This window comes from Epargyreus clarus, unplaced genomic scaffold (genome assembly GCF_041222505.1).
Source record: "Epargyreus clarus isolate Ecla_fem2 unplaced genomic scaffold, WU_Ecla_fem_2.2 ptg000012l, whole genome shotgun sequence".
NCBI classification, from domain to species: Eukaryota; Metazoa; Arthropoda; class Insecta; order Lepidoptera; family Hesperiidae; genus Epargyreus; species Epargyreus clarus.
In genome coordinates this window covers 11,790,495-11,805,775 of record NW_027332220.1, presented here as the reverse complement: position 1 = coordinate 11,805,775, position 15,281 = coordinate 11,790,495, and the positions used below count along the sequence as shown (strand labels likewise).

Below are 15,281 nucleotides of genomic sequence, written 5' to 3'. Positions count from 1 at the left end.
TACTAATCCTAACATAAAATGTAAACCATTACGATTACGATAATGCGAGTGCTATAAATACAAAGAAAAAATCATTACTGCTTTGCACAGGCACATTATGTCAATATTGCATTAACATTAAATGTTGTTGTTCAAGTGCAATAACTGCACCGCATTATCTATTTCTGTTTACGCCTATTGTTGATTAAATGTATAGCAAATACGTCTATAATAATGACAAACCTAAGATAGGACTTCAGTCTTATTAAATTTTAGGATCGGCATAGGATTTATCAAAGAGTATATAAACTATGGGGTTCATAAGCGGTGGTTATGAATGGTTGGCGGATGGTGACTTGCTACTTTTATTTCTGTAAAGTTTCTTTATACTCTGTGTCCAGAAGAGCTTTAGTAGCATCCTGAACATGATAAATAATAGACTAGACCAAAGAGTGCAGTAACCTATACAGAAACCCTATAGAATAATAGTGAGGGCGAGTATCATAATAGTACTCACGTCTACTCGTCTCTATTCGGCGAGTATGTAAATATATGCATCGATAGGTATATTGTCAGTGGAGTCGAAGTGTCCCTTCGGACATGATGCTTAATTTTATATTTTATAAAATGTATGGATAGTCTGCATGAAAATGTAAAAATGTATGGGCTGAAGTAACGGAATCTAAGGCTACTACAGGTCTATTACGGCTACGCAAAGATATAATCTGTAAATAACCTGACATTGACAGTCTTCGACTTCCTTGCTGCCCCCCTCCTCCTTCACCTCCCTCCTCAGTCCTCGTAAAAACGGCCATCTTAAAAACATTGTGTCGTAATTAATGAATCAAGATCAAATTGATTTATTTAATTTAATTCGCCATTCCTCTATCGATTGGACTGTGTATTTGTCGACAATACGGGAACTAATTTATAGCTCGTTTACTCTATCATTAGAAAAGGTACTTACACCGTTTGTACAAATATGGTTATCTATTGTTTATACATAAGATGCGATTGAATCGAACTAGGTTTTTGTCTTGTACCTAAGTTTAGGGATTTGGAATAATTGCTATAATTTTGTAGTTTCTTCATTAATACCTAGTGTGCAATATTTATGTACAGGCGGGTGTGAGGCGGCTCTTATGAGACACGTAATAGAAATCGAATAAAAATGTCTGTCAGTTACGACCTCGACACGTCTGGCGGGCTCATGCCGGTAAGTCCTTTAAATTGCGTTTTTACTGAATTTTACATCGCAAGTCATACATAAAATATCTGTAAAGTTTCTGATAAGATCGTATAAATCATTTTCTTTTTTTCAAAATGCGTTGTTTTGTGAGGGTAGATCGCTCACAAAATATGAAAGTGCTCTTAATATATATTTACTATTTTTTATCATACACTTCCCTAACTCTATTGAGTTTTATTGATTTTGCTTTTAAAGTAATCAGACAAAATCTTGTAAATAACTTCTATTTAAATGGCCAATATTTTTTCAACACTTATGAGTATTTTGCACATCAAAAAGTATATTGTGCATGTGACTCAAGACTTTATAATTATTAATTTCCTTAAACATTGTACTCACGAGGCAAAACAACATATAAGTACTGTTTAAATTACATGTTTTTACAATAAATCCAGTAGATCTATAGTATAGTAAGTACAGAATGACTGATTGATCTTCAATATGTATCAAATATTTTACAGTATATCCGTGCACTGCTGAAGCCTCCAGATGAAGACACAAGTACTAGCAAGCCAAAGAGATCCCAGCACCCCTACTACAAGCGGCCTGGCAAAGGTCATAACCGGGATTGTTGTGATGCGTGTGGTGAGGGGGGTGCCCTGATCTGCTGTGACCGCTGCCCGGCCAGCTTCCATCTTGGCTGCTAGTCAGTATTTATGTTATTTGTAATTGTAATTACATAATTAGGTATATTTCACTTGTAACACATGTCTCACTTTTTCCAAATGTGTATCTAATTTTAAAATAATATGCCTTTGAATTGATTTATTCTTGCAATTTGATTTCCTGTGGCTTGTCCATTATTTCAATTTAATAAAAAAAAGATGTATTGATAAATGGTTTTAAGAAACACCTGGTTAAAATGTCTAATTTACCTAATTAATTTTATTTAGGTTATGTTTGTCTATCATCAAATATGATCCTTTGTTTTCCTTGTCCCGATTCCAGTGACCCACCCTTGGACGAAAATGACATCCCATTTGGACTGTGGTTGTGCAAGGAGTGTCGGGCATCTGATGCAGAGAAACCGACTAGCTCTCGGAGCAGTCGTGCTCAGTCACCAGTTGACAAGTCTGATGCTGACAAGAAAAGGTAATAAATAAATCATGTAAGACAGGATATGTTGACACTGTAGTAGGACAATATAGACAAAAAATAGGAATATTGTATACATTTTTGAAATTATACTGAGAAATATAGTATAGGTATATGCGGTATTTTGGTATTTATTTATATGTATGATTTAAATTTTTATTAAGTGTCATGCTGGTAAATTTTGAAGAACAAAATATTAAACTTTACATTTTACCATTATACATCGCGTGAATTAATTAAACAATTCTAACAATAAACTTTATTTAAAGAACTGAAACTGTTTTTACAGAACTCTCAGAAAGAAAACCAAAGATGATGCTAAAGAAAAAGAGAAGGAAGAACTTAAAGATAAGAAGGAAGGAGAAGATGACAGCAAGAAGCAGCAGGAAGCAGAACCGAAAGAAGTTAACCCCATAGAGGTGGCGGTAAAGACTGCCAAAGCCATGAACCCCAAGCAGTTTGAACTGCCTAAGGAAATGCAGATTCCTATCATATTTCCTGGAACTGAAAAAGGTAGCATCATCTAAATATTGTTCCTATTGATATGATATGAACCTATTATGGTCTAACTTAAGAGACACCACTATGTCTGTATAAAAACAACAGTATTATACATTTCCGTTTTCTAATTTGAAGGGTATTATTGTAAGGAAATTTTACATGACATTAAAATTTTAGTCTCCTCAGGTAATAGTCCTGTTTAAGAGTTACGATTTATTACAATAAGTGGGCAGTGACCACTTTTTGCTAGATACTCTAGACAATATAATTTGCTACTCCAAGTTCATAAAAATAAGATCACTGGAAGTAAATGTATGTGTAAAAAAAAGTTATAATTTAATAATACTTTTATGTATTTGTCGCTGACATGTGTTAAAATTTTGTAACAAGCCAACAAAATAGTAGTTTGGTGTTGATGTCGGCAGAGGGCAGCGCGAAGCTGGTGACGTCGGACCCGACGCGGTCATGCCACGTGTGCGCGGGCGGCTGCAAGCCCGCGCCGCTGCTGCAGTGCGACTACTGCCCGCTCCTCTTCCATCAGGTACACTGATGATTCCTGCATTGTGTCTGTTTTAACTAGAAATGTACAGACTAAGCAATGATGTGTTTGCAAGTAGCACCTAATGGTAAGTGGCCACAGCTGCCCATGGATATCCGTAATAGACTGTATATGGAACAGGGGTCTACTTGAATTCCATTATAGTCCGCGCCAAATTGCTAGTCCGCTCTGAATATAGAAATCAGTCACATCACAACAGCAAATTCAAGATATCAGTGGACAAAGACAGCGCGGGACCCCCTAGTACCTGTCTGCTGCCTTCTCTCGCCCACAGGTACATAGCGTTAGTGTGCCCTTACTACGGAGTATATGCTTGTATTTGTGTTCTACCTCATTGGTTCTCTGACTATACCTGCGCGCAACATCTTCAGAGCGGACTAGCAGTTTGGCGCGGACTATGCAACTGTTCTGACTCCTGAGGGCTGAGATGCCCGCCTCATATGAAATGGAATAAATTGTTGTGATTTCTTAGTGGCCATAAAGTTCTAAATCTAGCTTTTTACTGCTTGCACCAGATATGCCTGAGACTTAGCATATATTATCATTTATCACTGATTATCGTCATTGTCTTAATAAATTCTTATAAAATAAATATTTGTTACAAAAAAATGATGTAAAATTTTCAGGATTGCCTCGACCCACCTCTAACTGCGCTGCCGACAGGGCGATTTATGTGCCCCAACCATGTTGAACAGTATATTGTAAGTTGTTTTTCTTTTTTACATCTCTTTCTTACATCCTTAAAAACCGTATTATTGCGTTTAACTCCCATGTTACACATGATAACCTAATTATTATAGACAAATTGTGAATTGATATTTACTACATATGGAAAATAACCAATTTAATGTAAAACAGATGTTCCTCGTAGAAATTCGTAATAGATGTGTTCTTACTTTTTTAACAGGATAGTAACTTAGTAAAGTCGGTGTCTGCCACAGAGCGTGTGGCTCTATGGGACAAATTCACGGGCCCAGTGGACCAGCACGCCATCAAGATGGACTTCATACGCCGCGCTCGCGGGAATAGGCCTTTCCGGTGAGGGTTTATATTTTAATATAATAAAAAGATTATGATGATGATGATACAACACTAATTATTGGGGCTCAGGTATGATCTGATGTTAGTAACTGTTAAGATTCTTACATAACACGCACGGGAGGAGACGCGCGGGCGGAGGAGGCGGGCAACGTCATCAGCGCGGGCGGTGCGGTGGTGGTACGAGCCGAACACTACTCACGCATGCGACCTCCGTCGGCCACGGACGATTTCTTTTTAAATATTGTATCTATCGGGAAACCCTAATGTAATTAAGCGGCCTATTAAACCAGCAAAATACAGTCCACTCTCTCATTTAAGTCCCAGGACTCTAACAGTAACATATTTTGAAGTTTGTGTTTGCTCAGTTTAGTTTGCATCCTTGACTTACGTTTGGTAACAATACAAATAAACTGGCTATTCAGTAAAATAAGTGGCAACAACTGTGTGAATCCTCTGCTCAGATGCTGACGAGTATTGTGCTTTATTGCTACACTTAAAATCGACGGGGTTTTCGAGTTAGTTATTTCAGATTTACTGGGTTATAAACACCAATATTTCGTGTTATTGTTCCAGTAGATTATGTACTTCCCTGCGCTTATCACTTTTAACACATTTTAACTTTGAATCTTTTGTTTGTCATGAAAAAATTGAATTATTATAAGAGGCGCTACTACAGCGCAAGTTATCTGTTCGAGCGAAAGCAAAGATAAACAAAAGACATTATGTTGCAACTTATTAGGATTGTATGTGTAATGTATATGGTGTATATGGTCTCTTGTGTGTGCATGTGCGTGCATGCGTGTGTTCATGTTTATTGGTTTGGCTTACTGCTTTAAAATCTATATATCATTGAGAGTGGAGCCTCGTCCCCAACAGTGGGTCAGTGTAGGTTGACGTGTGCGTGTTGTGTCAGGGTGAAGGTGCCGGTGGGCGCGCGCGGGCGCGTGGCGGTGCCGGAGATGGTGCGCCAGCACTACCGCCGCCCGCCGCCGCTGCAGCCCTCGCGCCGGGAGTTCCTGCGCTGCTCCAAGGGTGCGCACACACCACACACACCGCACACTCCGCACGCTCACCACACACCACACACACCGCACGCTCACCACACAACACCCTCGGGATCTTACATTGCTACACGCCATCATAGTGTCGTACACCACCACACACGCTTCTCCGGCGGCACCACCGCCACACCTATTTGAAGGTGGTAGAACCCTTTGTGGTTCGACTCCGGCGGCACCACCGCCACACCTATTTCAACCTAATAACAGCAGTGTTAAGCGCTGCTGTGTTCCGGTTTGAAGGGTGTGGTAAGGGAGACAGACTTTTCCGAGGCGTTCCAGCTTAGTCCTCAGGGGTAGCGGCGCATCTGTGGCCGACCTCAGCTAGGAATATCTAATCCTATCTGGGGTTGATTACAGATGTCCATGGGCGGCAGTAGCCACTTACCATCAGGTGGACTGCATGCTCGTCTGCTACTCTTATATTATAAAAAAAAAAAAAAAAAAAAAAAAAAAAAAAAAAAACGCGAACAGGACACATACCCGTACACATGCATGCACACTACGCACACACGCACTTACTCGTACAAATGCGCACATACACATGCACGCCTACCTTTTCACACCATATAGGTCAACACACATACACATATACTACGCAGAAGCTTCACACAAACACGCACTGCATTATGCTACCACCTCACCACATTAACACTACATAACACTGCACCCAACATCACAGCATCATCATTACAATATTACAACAAAATATTTCGTATTTATTAAAAAAAAAATGATTTACGTAATCTTTACCTCCAGTCCTCAGAAAACTAAAAGCTGCCGGGGTATACGACGAATCGGACGAAGAAGCCAACGTGACAGAGGAGACAAAGCATAAGATCTGCATGAACATGTCGTGCCCACAATACAACGGGGAAGGCACGTGTCCTATGGAGGCTAATGATGAGCAGGGACCATCTCGTGAAAGAACAGGTGGTGGTGTGACTGTCGAGGAGCCTGGAAATGATGCTGCAACTGTTAATGTTAATGCAGAAAGGGTAAATTATAATTGTTTATTAAATATTATTAAAAACACTGTTGAATTAATAAATTTTGATTTGATTTCTCTTTGATTGAGTTAACTTATTACTTTTTTGTCTAAGGGAATTTATTAATAAAAATATTTTAAAATTAATACAAATATAAATGTAATTACGTTGCTTGTAGGTGGATCAACCAGTCGAGACATCAAGTCATCAACCCAGTACTGATCAACCAGAGAGCCAGAGTGAAGGCAAGAAACGCAAGTTGGACGAGGAGCCCTTGAAACCTAAGGTCAGGCTGCGGGATACCAAGGCCATCAACAATATCCTGGCCACTGCTGAGGAGCAATTGAAGGATCTTGATGCTAACACCATTAAGATTTTAGCTTATCAGATGATGCAACAGGTTAGTTTTTATTATTTTATAAATGTAGAAAACATGTATAGAATCCACCTGATTGTAAGTGGTTACTGTCGCCCATGTACACCTGTAATCAATCTCAGATAAGATTAGAGTCCTACTTGAGGTTTGCCACAGATGCAATTGGTATGTCTAAGGCCTAAGTTAAAATGAATTGGGTAAGTATTATATGTTTTCCGATTCTTATCTTATACTTCAAACTGGATCTTAGTTTAGAACACTGCTGGTGTTAGGCTGAAATAGGTGTGGCGAAGGTGGCTTCAGTTCATATGATTTTTATATGATCTTTGTTACATTGTGGCGACTTCTCGCTATTCCTGCCTGAATCACGCTATTGAAGTTTTCTCAACATATTGTACATATACAAGCTCCGAACTGTAGACTATCGGAGCACGGCCGCTGCCCGGGCTAGATTACCTAGCCCGGCGGAAAATGTCCCTTTGCTAAAACATTTTTTATTTGTATATCTGTTTTTTGTGTAATAATTATTAGTAATATTTTTGTAATTATTTAAAAATCCTTTTTTTTTATTATTATCTGTTATCCTCTGTGTATTATTGTTTGCGCCTATAATTGATGTAACACTTGTTTTGTGCCTTGTGATAATTTTTACCTATTTTTTATCGTTGGTGTATACATTGTTGGTGCAACTAAATAAATCTTATATATAAAATTTTCGTGTCACAATGTTAGTTATTGTACTCCTTCGAAACAACCTTATCGATTTTCACCAAATTATATATGCATGTTCAGTAGGTCTGAGAATAGGCTACTATCTAATTTTCATACCCCTAAGTGATAGGGGTTGATCACCCATAACATTTTTTATTTATATGGCAACACAACGTTCGCCGGGTCAGCAAGTAAATAAATAAATAAACATTATTTTGGTGTGTAGATAGCGGTGGGCTCGGCGTCGAGTTGTCGCGTGTCGGGCGCGGGCACGTGGGCGTCGCGCGCGCTGGCGGCGGTGGGCGCGCGCGAGCGGGCGGCGCTGCGGCGGCTCGGCGTGCGGGTGGCCCCCCCGCCCTCCGCGCTGCTGCCGGCCGCCGAGCGCCGCCGCATCGCGCGCCTGGTGTGGGGCGCCGAGCCCGCGCCCGCCGCCGCGCCCGCGCCGCGCGACCGCCTCGCCGACCGCCTCGTGCGCGCCGCGCTCTGCCCGCTGCTGCTGCCGCCCAGGTGATCATTATACTGTTCTGTACTAGTTGTAGTGCTGTCACAGTATCGCACGGCACGACAGCGGCAAGGTTGCGCCCGCCGCCGCGCGTCCGCGCCGCGCTCTGCCCGCTGCTGCTGCCGCAAGGTTCAGCACCATGTATTCTTTGCTGGGATTTATGACGCCCACAACACACGGTCACTTTGCTACCCAGGTAACACAGTCTTCAAATTCGTGTTGTTGCTGCGTAACTACCTCTTTATAGTTCGCGCCAAACTTAGCAGTACGGACTAGCGTCCCTTTCAAAGTTGTTGCGCACAGGTGTAGTCAGAGAGCTAATGAGGTCGAACACAACACATTACAACTACAAGTACATACTCCGTAGTAACAGTAAGGGCACACTAACGCAGCTATGTACCCGCGTGCGAAAGCGGGCTGCGGACGGGTGCCAAAAGAGTCCTGCGCTGTCTTCGTCCCGCTGATATCTACAATTTACTGTTGCGACGCGAAGTAAACTCGGATAATGACTACACTATGATACGATATCATAATAATATGTATGCTACCGTATATGTATAGATAGGTAATGTAGACGTTCAGATTTTATTGGATAGATTTATTTGTGGTTTCATCACAAAACTACTACGCTCTTTTTTGCCTTTATAACAGAAGTAACGTGATTTGAACAATGAAGATAATAAGAAATAGACAAATATAGATAGACAAGACATTTCCACTTCTAATAAATATGAGTTTGTGGCTAACTTTTTCACATGTGCAGTGATCATTGATGCCGATAGTATTAACCGATTCCGTGCGGATGTGGCACAACTGTGGTGCCTCCGCACGGAATCGGTTAAGTAAATTACACATAGATTTTCTTTTTTTTTTACATGAAAATAATACAAAGATATGAAGTAATACTTTTTCTTACTGGTACAAATATTTTCAGAAAATAAATAAGACAGTATTGCATAAATAAGTAATTGTATCCCAGCGGTGCGAGTGCGGGCGCAGCGCGGCTGGGCACGCCGGTAGCGGTGCGCAACTCGCTGCGCGTGGGCACGCGCGGCTGCGACCTCACGCTTGACCCCTCCTGCCGCCGCGTCTCCGACACGCACGCGTTGATCTTCTGCGACCAGGTGAGCCACAGTACATTTCCTTCCATACGTTCCTGTATACTAGGGTTAATCCAGAGTAGGGGTAATCCATTTCATATACTCACTATATAACACAATGTTAACGAACCTTAATAAATATTAGAGACTAGATATAATCAGGAAAATATGAAAAATGTTAAGCATTTGTTTTAACTGGGAAAAGGCTCATCCAAAGGACGATTGTAAAATATAATGGGTTTATTTTAAATACAGACAGAATAATTTATTAGTCAGTGGTTATTATTATATCATGACATTAATTTCTTTGATTTTAAATTAATATTTATACTTATCTTTATAACCAACCCTTGGTGGTAGAACCCTTTACGGTTAGACTCCGGCGGCACCACCGCCACACCTATTTCTACCTAATAACAGCAGTGTTAGGCGCTGCTGTGTTCCGGCATGTTGTAGCACATGATGCTATAGGTATATTTTGTGGCTTGTCTAAAGCTTTTGATTGTGTTGACCATAATACCTTATTGTTAAAATTACAATATTATGGTATTCAGGGAAATTCTCTAAAGTTGATAAATTCTTATTTGAACAATAGAATACAACGAGTGCAAGTAAATGGAACATTATCAGCAGGCTCTAATATTAAAATAGGTGTTCCTCAGGGCTCCATCCTAGGTCCATTTCTATTTTTAGTTTATATCAATGATTTGCCATATGTAGTAAAGGATTTATCTGAGGTTGTTTTGTTTGCTGATGACACTTCCTTAGTGTTTAGGGTAAAACGACAATCACAGGTTACCAACGTCATTAATGAAACTCTTTGCTTGATTCAGAACTGGTTTGATGCAAATAACCTACTCCTAAATTCTAATAAAACTAAATGTATTAAATTTATGCTACCAAATGTAAGGAGTATGGGGATGAATGTCGCTCTAAATGGTGAGACTTTGCAATCTGTCAATGAAACTGCTCTCTGCTTTGTCCAGCAGACTTAGTACTGCAGCTTTTGCAGTCAGAAGAATTAGACAGTTAACAGACATCCCCACTGCCAGGCTTGTCTATTTCAGTTACTTTCACAGCATTATGTCTTATGGCATTCTGCTGTGGGGTAGTGCTGCTGACATAGACTATATTTACTATTCAAAAAAGAGCAATAAGGTCAATATATAGTCTGCGACGTGGTGAGTCCCTGAGAGAACTGTTTCCCACTATTAACATATTGACGGTACATAGTCAATACATCTATGAAAATATTATGTATATATATAAGAAAACATACTGATGTTTGAAAAAAATAGTAACCACCATAACTTTAATACTAGAAATAGAAATAAATTAGCAATTCCTAAACATAGATTATGCAAGGTGGCTAGATCTTTCATGGGTAACTGTATTCGCTACTACAATAAAATACCTGACCACATTTTGAATCTCACAGAAAAAAAGTTCAAACATGTCGTTAAACAAACGCTATGTAAAAAAGCGTACTATAAACTAAGTGATTATTTGACTGACAAAACGGTGTGGTCCGAAGTAGTTCCAGCTCCACATTTACCATTAGGTTGAGTTTAACATTGTAAAAAACATTTTTTTAAAAGATGTGTGTTATGGAGTTTCTTTCGCCGCTTCTTCTCCATAACGAAACACCTTGTGAAGTGGTGGTAGTTGTATTGACATTCAAAAAGTGCTCCGTAAAGAACCTATTTTGAATTAAAAAAAATGATTTGAATTGAAAAACAAATTGTGTGTGTATGTGTATGTGCTCATTTACGCACGTACGCGACGTGCAAATACTTACGTAATACACTGAATATATATTTTTATCCAAAATATTTTTAACACACAATAGTACTCTCTTTATATATTACATTAAATCTATATGTGTTAGTAAAACCCAAAATTGCACTACCAGGTTACACAACACTACGAGCTGATCAACTACTCGGAGTGGGGCACGGGCGTGAACGGCACGCTGTACGCCTGCGACGTCAGCCCGCGCGCGCACGAGCCCGCGGAGAGGGCCGCGCGCGTGCCGAGCGTTAACAGGTGCTTTGTTTGTTTTTTAGCATGGATAATTTTAGCTTACATTGTATATTATAATAATATATGTACTAAAAAACGTCTGTAGAGCCCTGTATAATTTAACCCTGGGAACTATCAATGTCACACTTATTTCTAGAGTGAGGCAGGCCTGCTGACTGGTGTTGGCTGACATAAATCTGAAGCGAACTGATTACGCCAGTTATTAATAAATAATTTATTAATCGTTTTGTCTGCCAAAGTTCGACATTTAAAAATTTCTTCAAATGGGCGACATTAGGCATGGACAACATTCGATCTTTCGTAAGAAAAATAGATATATCAATTAATAATAAGTTATAACAAGCCTTAGGGTACCTCCGTAAAAGATTGCATGTATATTATAGTCCGCGCCAAACTGCTAGTCCGCTCTGTAGTAGCAACGTAAGGGCATACTAACGCAGCTATGTATCCGTGGGCGAGAACGGGCAGCGGACGGGTGTCGGGAGGGTCCCGCGCTCGTTTCTATATTGAGAGCGGATTAGCAGTTTGGCGCAGACTACAATATACGTGCCATTTTCGGCGTCCGATTGATCAATATAGCCGATGGTGGGCGGCAACATTTTCTGACCGTTGTTGACTATTGCATCTCATCGTCTTGGTATTGTTAAGCGAGTTCGCGTTAAAAGTGTATAATATGAGGCGTATAACGTGTGCAGGGAGGTGTCGGGCACGTGCCGCTGTCCGCGCGGCGCGCGCGACACGGCGGGCGCGTGGGAGGGCGGCGCGCTGCTACCGCACGCCGCGCTGCTGCAGTTCGGCTGCCAGCTCTACGTCTTCTGCCTGCTCGACACGCCGCAGGACTGAGCCACGCCTGCTTCGCCACTGCTGAGCGCCAACATTACAGTCGTCACTAGTGCAACCACCCAACCGGGTTGACTTACTGCACAGACAGCGACAGCTACGAAATTGCTAGATGCATTTGCGCCACTACTACAATCGTCACTACTGCAGCCACCTAACCTTCTGCACTAAGTTACTGGTAGCTACGGAATTGCTAGATGCATTTGGAAAAAGGGTTGCAACAGATTGTAACGTTAGCTTCCCAGTAGTGCAACAATGATAAACGTTTTATAAAACCAAATCAAACACCCTCACTTCAATCGATACAACATGCCCGTTAGTCATAGTTAATGTATCCAATATTTTGCATACTAAAGATCGACATATGCCAATGACTACATTAAAAAGTCAAATTTTGATTTTTGGTAGGTAGAAATTGGATAGATTAAGTATTAACGGGTACATGAACCATCTTAGTCACTACATCTAGCTGTTTGGCAAACTTATCGTCAGTATCTTACCTCCAACGGATATACTTGAATTGTATAAAACACGCCAATTTTGTGACACTAACTTATATAGATCTGAATTTATCGAATAAGATAGTGATTATATCCGAATTTTGAATGATATACGATGGTCCTTCAAATGGAACGAATAAGACTGGATTTGAATGGAATGGATCTATAGTATAACTTTTTTAAAGTAAACTCTTACATGTTACAAAGATTCCATACAACTCTTTAAGTTGCACTTATTATTACTCGTTTATTAAAATTTCTATGATATGAATTTGGAAAGTGTGCAGAATGGATCTCGATTTTGTGATTAACTTTCTGAATACAGTAATAATACATTAATTTGGTCAAGGGTTGATAAAATACGCAATGACAATATCATCCTTATATAAAATAGTTCAAAAAACTAAAAAACACGCTTTTATGATAAAACCAACTAAAAAGTAGAAAATAATTTTCAATCTAGGAATCAATTAAGGAACAGTAAATTGTACAATTGTAAAAAAAGCGTGGAGTGCTTCACTTATCAATTTTCGAAAAGCACCGCACACTTTTTCCACAATTATACAATTTACTGTTCCTTAATTGATTCCTAGATTGAAAATTATTTTCTACTTTTTAGTTGGTTTTATCATAAAAGCGTGTTTTTTAGTTCTTTGAACTATATTTATTTTATTATTTTTTAGTATTTGTTGTTATAGCGACCATCATTATGCATCGTCTGTAAAAAAATCAAGTGTCTATCTGTTACGGTTTAAGAGATAAAGCCCTGTGATTCACGAACAGACAGCGGAGGGTTTCGTTTTATCCTTTGAGGACGGAATCCTAAAAATCATTGTACAAGATGGCATTATAGACATTTGAGTTATAGGGAAATAAATTTATTATTTTCCAAAGCTAAAAATCAATCAATCAATCAAAAATCAAGTAACTTTGCCTGAAGGCGTTTTCTTAAGGCGCTTTCTCTCGCCTCGAAAATCGTTAATCCTGAGGATATTGATAAGGACAATGGTACAAAATTATTAAAATCGTGTATTGTCATCGGTTTTTGATAATTCTTCAAAATTTTGAATTAAACTGAACGTTAAAAGTGGATAGAAATCGGGCTCAAAGATTCCGTTACTGTTACGTACATACATACAAACGTACAACCCAAGCTAATAAAAGCGTGTTAAAATAGTCCTGAGTCATGGTAATTTATCTCAATTATCATGTTATTTCACAATATTAGATGTTATTAGGTCGAGTGTTTTATTTACCAATATGGTAATAAAATGTTTTTGTTTAAATTAATATATGAATGTTGTAGGTATGTCATTGGTATTTATCATGTATTATAAAAATAAGGTTTTATGTTATTAAAGCTATATGTTAAGTCAAACTAATTTTGTTGGTTGGTTGGTTAAAGACTAAAAACTATATTAACAGTTGAATATTTCAGAGCTTGAAGCTTTTAACTGTCGAAAAGTATATGAAAACACTTAAGATTTAAGATAGCAAGACTTGAGAAAGATTTAGGTTCATTAGGAACTCTAATTCCTTTTTATATGAGTGAAAGACAACATATTTAATGTGTGTAATGTTATTTACTAAGCCAAGCTGAATAAGAGCAAAAATAAAGTAATAAAATCATGTAGCTATAGAATATATATTTTGTTTATTTGAAGGCAGGATACCTTCTTAGGATTGTTTTATCAGGTGTATACTTGATTATTTGTTCGTGATAGTGGTTAAGAAACTCTGCCTCTCAATAGAGGGGTCCGAGGTTCAAATCCCAGGCACGCACCTCTGATTTTTCAAAGTTATGTGCGTATTAGAAATTAATTATCACTTGCTAAACGGTGAAGGAAAACATCGTGTGGAAACCTGCATACCTGAGAGATTTAAAAAAAATCACAAAGGTATGTGAAGTCTACCAATACGCATTTGGCCAGTGACTATGGCCAAATCCTTCTCATTATGAGAGGAGACCCGTGCCCAGCAGTGGAACAGTAATGGGTTGATGATGATTTGTTATGGTAGTAAGCTATTTTTTTGTAAAATAAGTTGTATAATGTTTTTAGATATATTTGCATACTGTACCATTACTGACAGAGAGTAGAGAGTGAGTAATTGTAGATGTATTTCGAGTGAGAAAGTATATGAGATGGCGCTGATTTCAATTTGGCGCCGATTAATGTTACAGATATTTTTCATGTTTAGTTTTATTTAACGTTAAATTTGCATATTTTTGTTACAAAGAATCGCGCACAAACATGTACGCTTTTGCACCAAATGTAATAGTATAGAATAAGCGAGATCATTGTTTAGATTTGTTTATGAATATCCGCGCGCGGCGCTGCACATGTGTGTGTAAAGATATTTAATTTCATATAGTCTATTAATATAGGATTATTACACAAATCACTTTACCCATCGTATAGTAAAACCCACAAAACACTTGTGTAATCATAGGGTAATATTTAATAACGGAACGTAACAGTTTTCAAAAACTAAGTGATTGTGTTTGTAGTTTCGGGGTTTCTTTCTATTTTATCGTTGTTGTGTCATAGCATATTGTGTTAGATTTTTCATATCAATAAAGGTGACAAACAGATTTCTTCTTTCATTTCATCATCCTAAATCGAGCTTTTCTTTTCCATCGAAAATAATTTCTCATCTAGCCAATTATTAAAGTAGTAGGGAGGACACCATGGAGAAGAGTTGTGGTTGTTACGATTGAGTAAATAGTATGTTGGGTA

At 38.8% G+C, this 15,281-nt stretch overlaps 1 protein-coding gene across 1 annotated transcript; it reads left to right on the top strand.

The window, feature by feature from the left end:
- Positions 1 to 751: 751 nt before the first annotated feature.
- LOC140746513 (uncharacterized) lies at positions 752 to 15,136 on the top strand. The gene is made up of 15 exons (XM_073078668.1): positions 752 to 938; positions 1,102 to 1,195; positions 1,690 to 1,874; positions 2,177 to 2,320; positions 2,613 to 2,836; positions 3,250 to 3,365; positions 4,010 to 4,084; positions 4,291 to 4,421; positions 5,338 to 5,456; positions 6,242 to 6,480; positions 6,650 to 6,871; positions 7,785 to 8,065; positions 9,040 to 9,184; positions 11,073 to 11,206; positions 11,899 to 15,136. Exons 2-15 carry the CDS (start codon positions 1,151 to 1,153, stop codon positions 12,044 to 12,046), a joined length of 2,208 nt encoding a protein of 735 aa, XP_072934769.1. The 5' UTR covers positions 752 to 938; positions 1,102 to 1,150; the 3' UTR covers positions 12,047 to 15,136.
- The last annotated feature ends 145 nt before the right edge of the window (positions 15,137 to 15,281 follow it).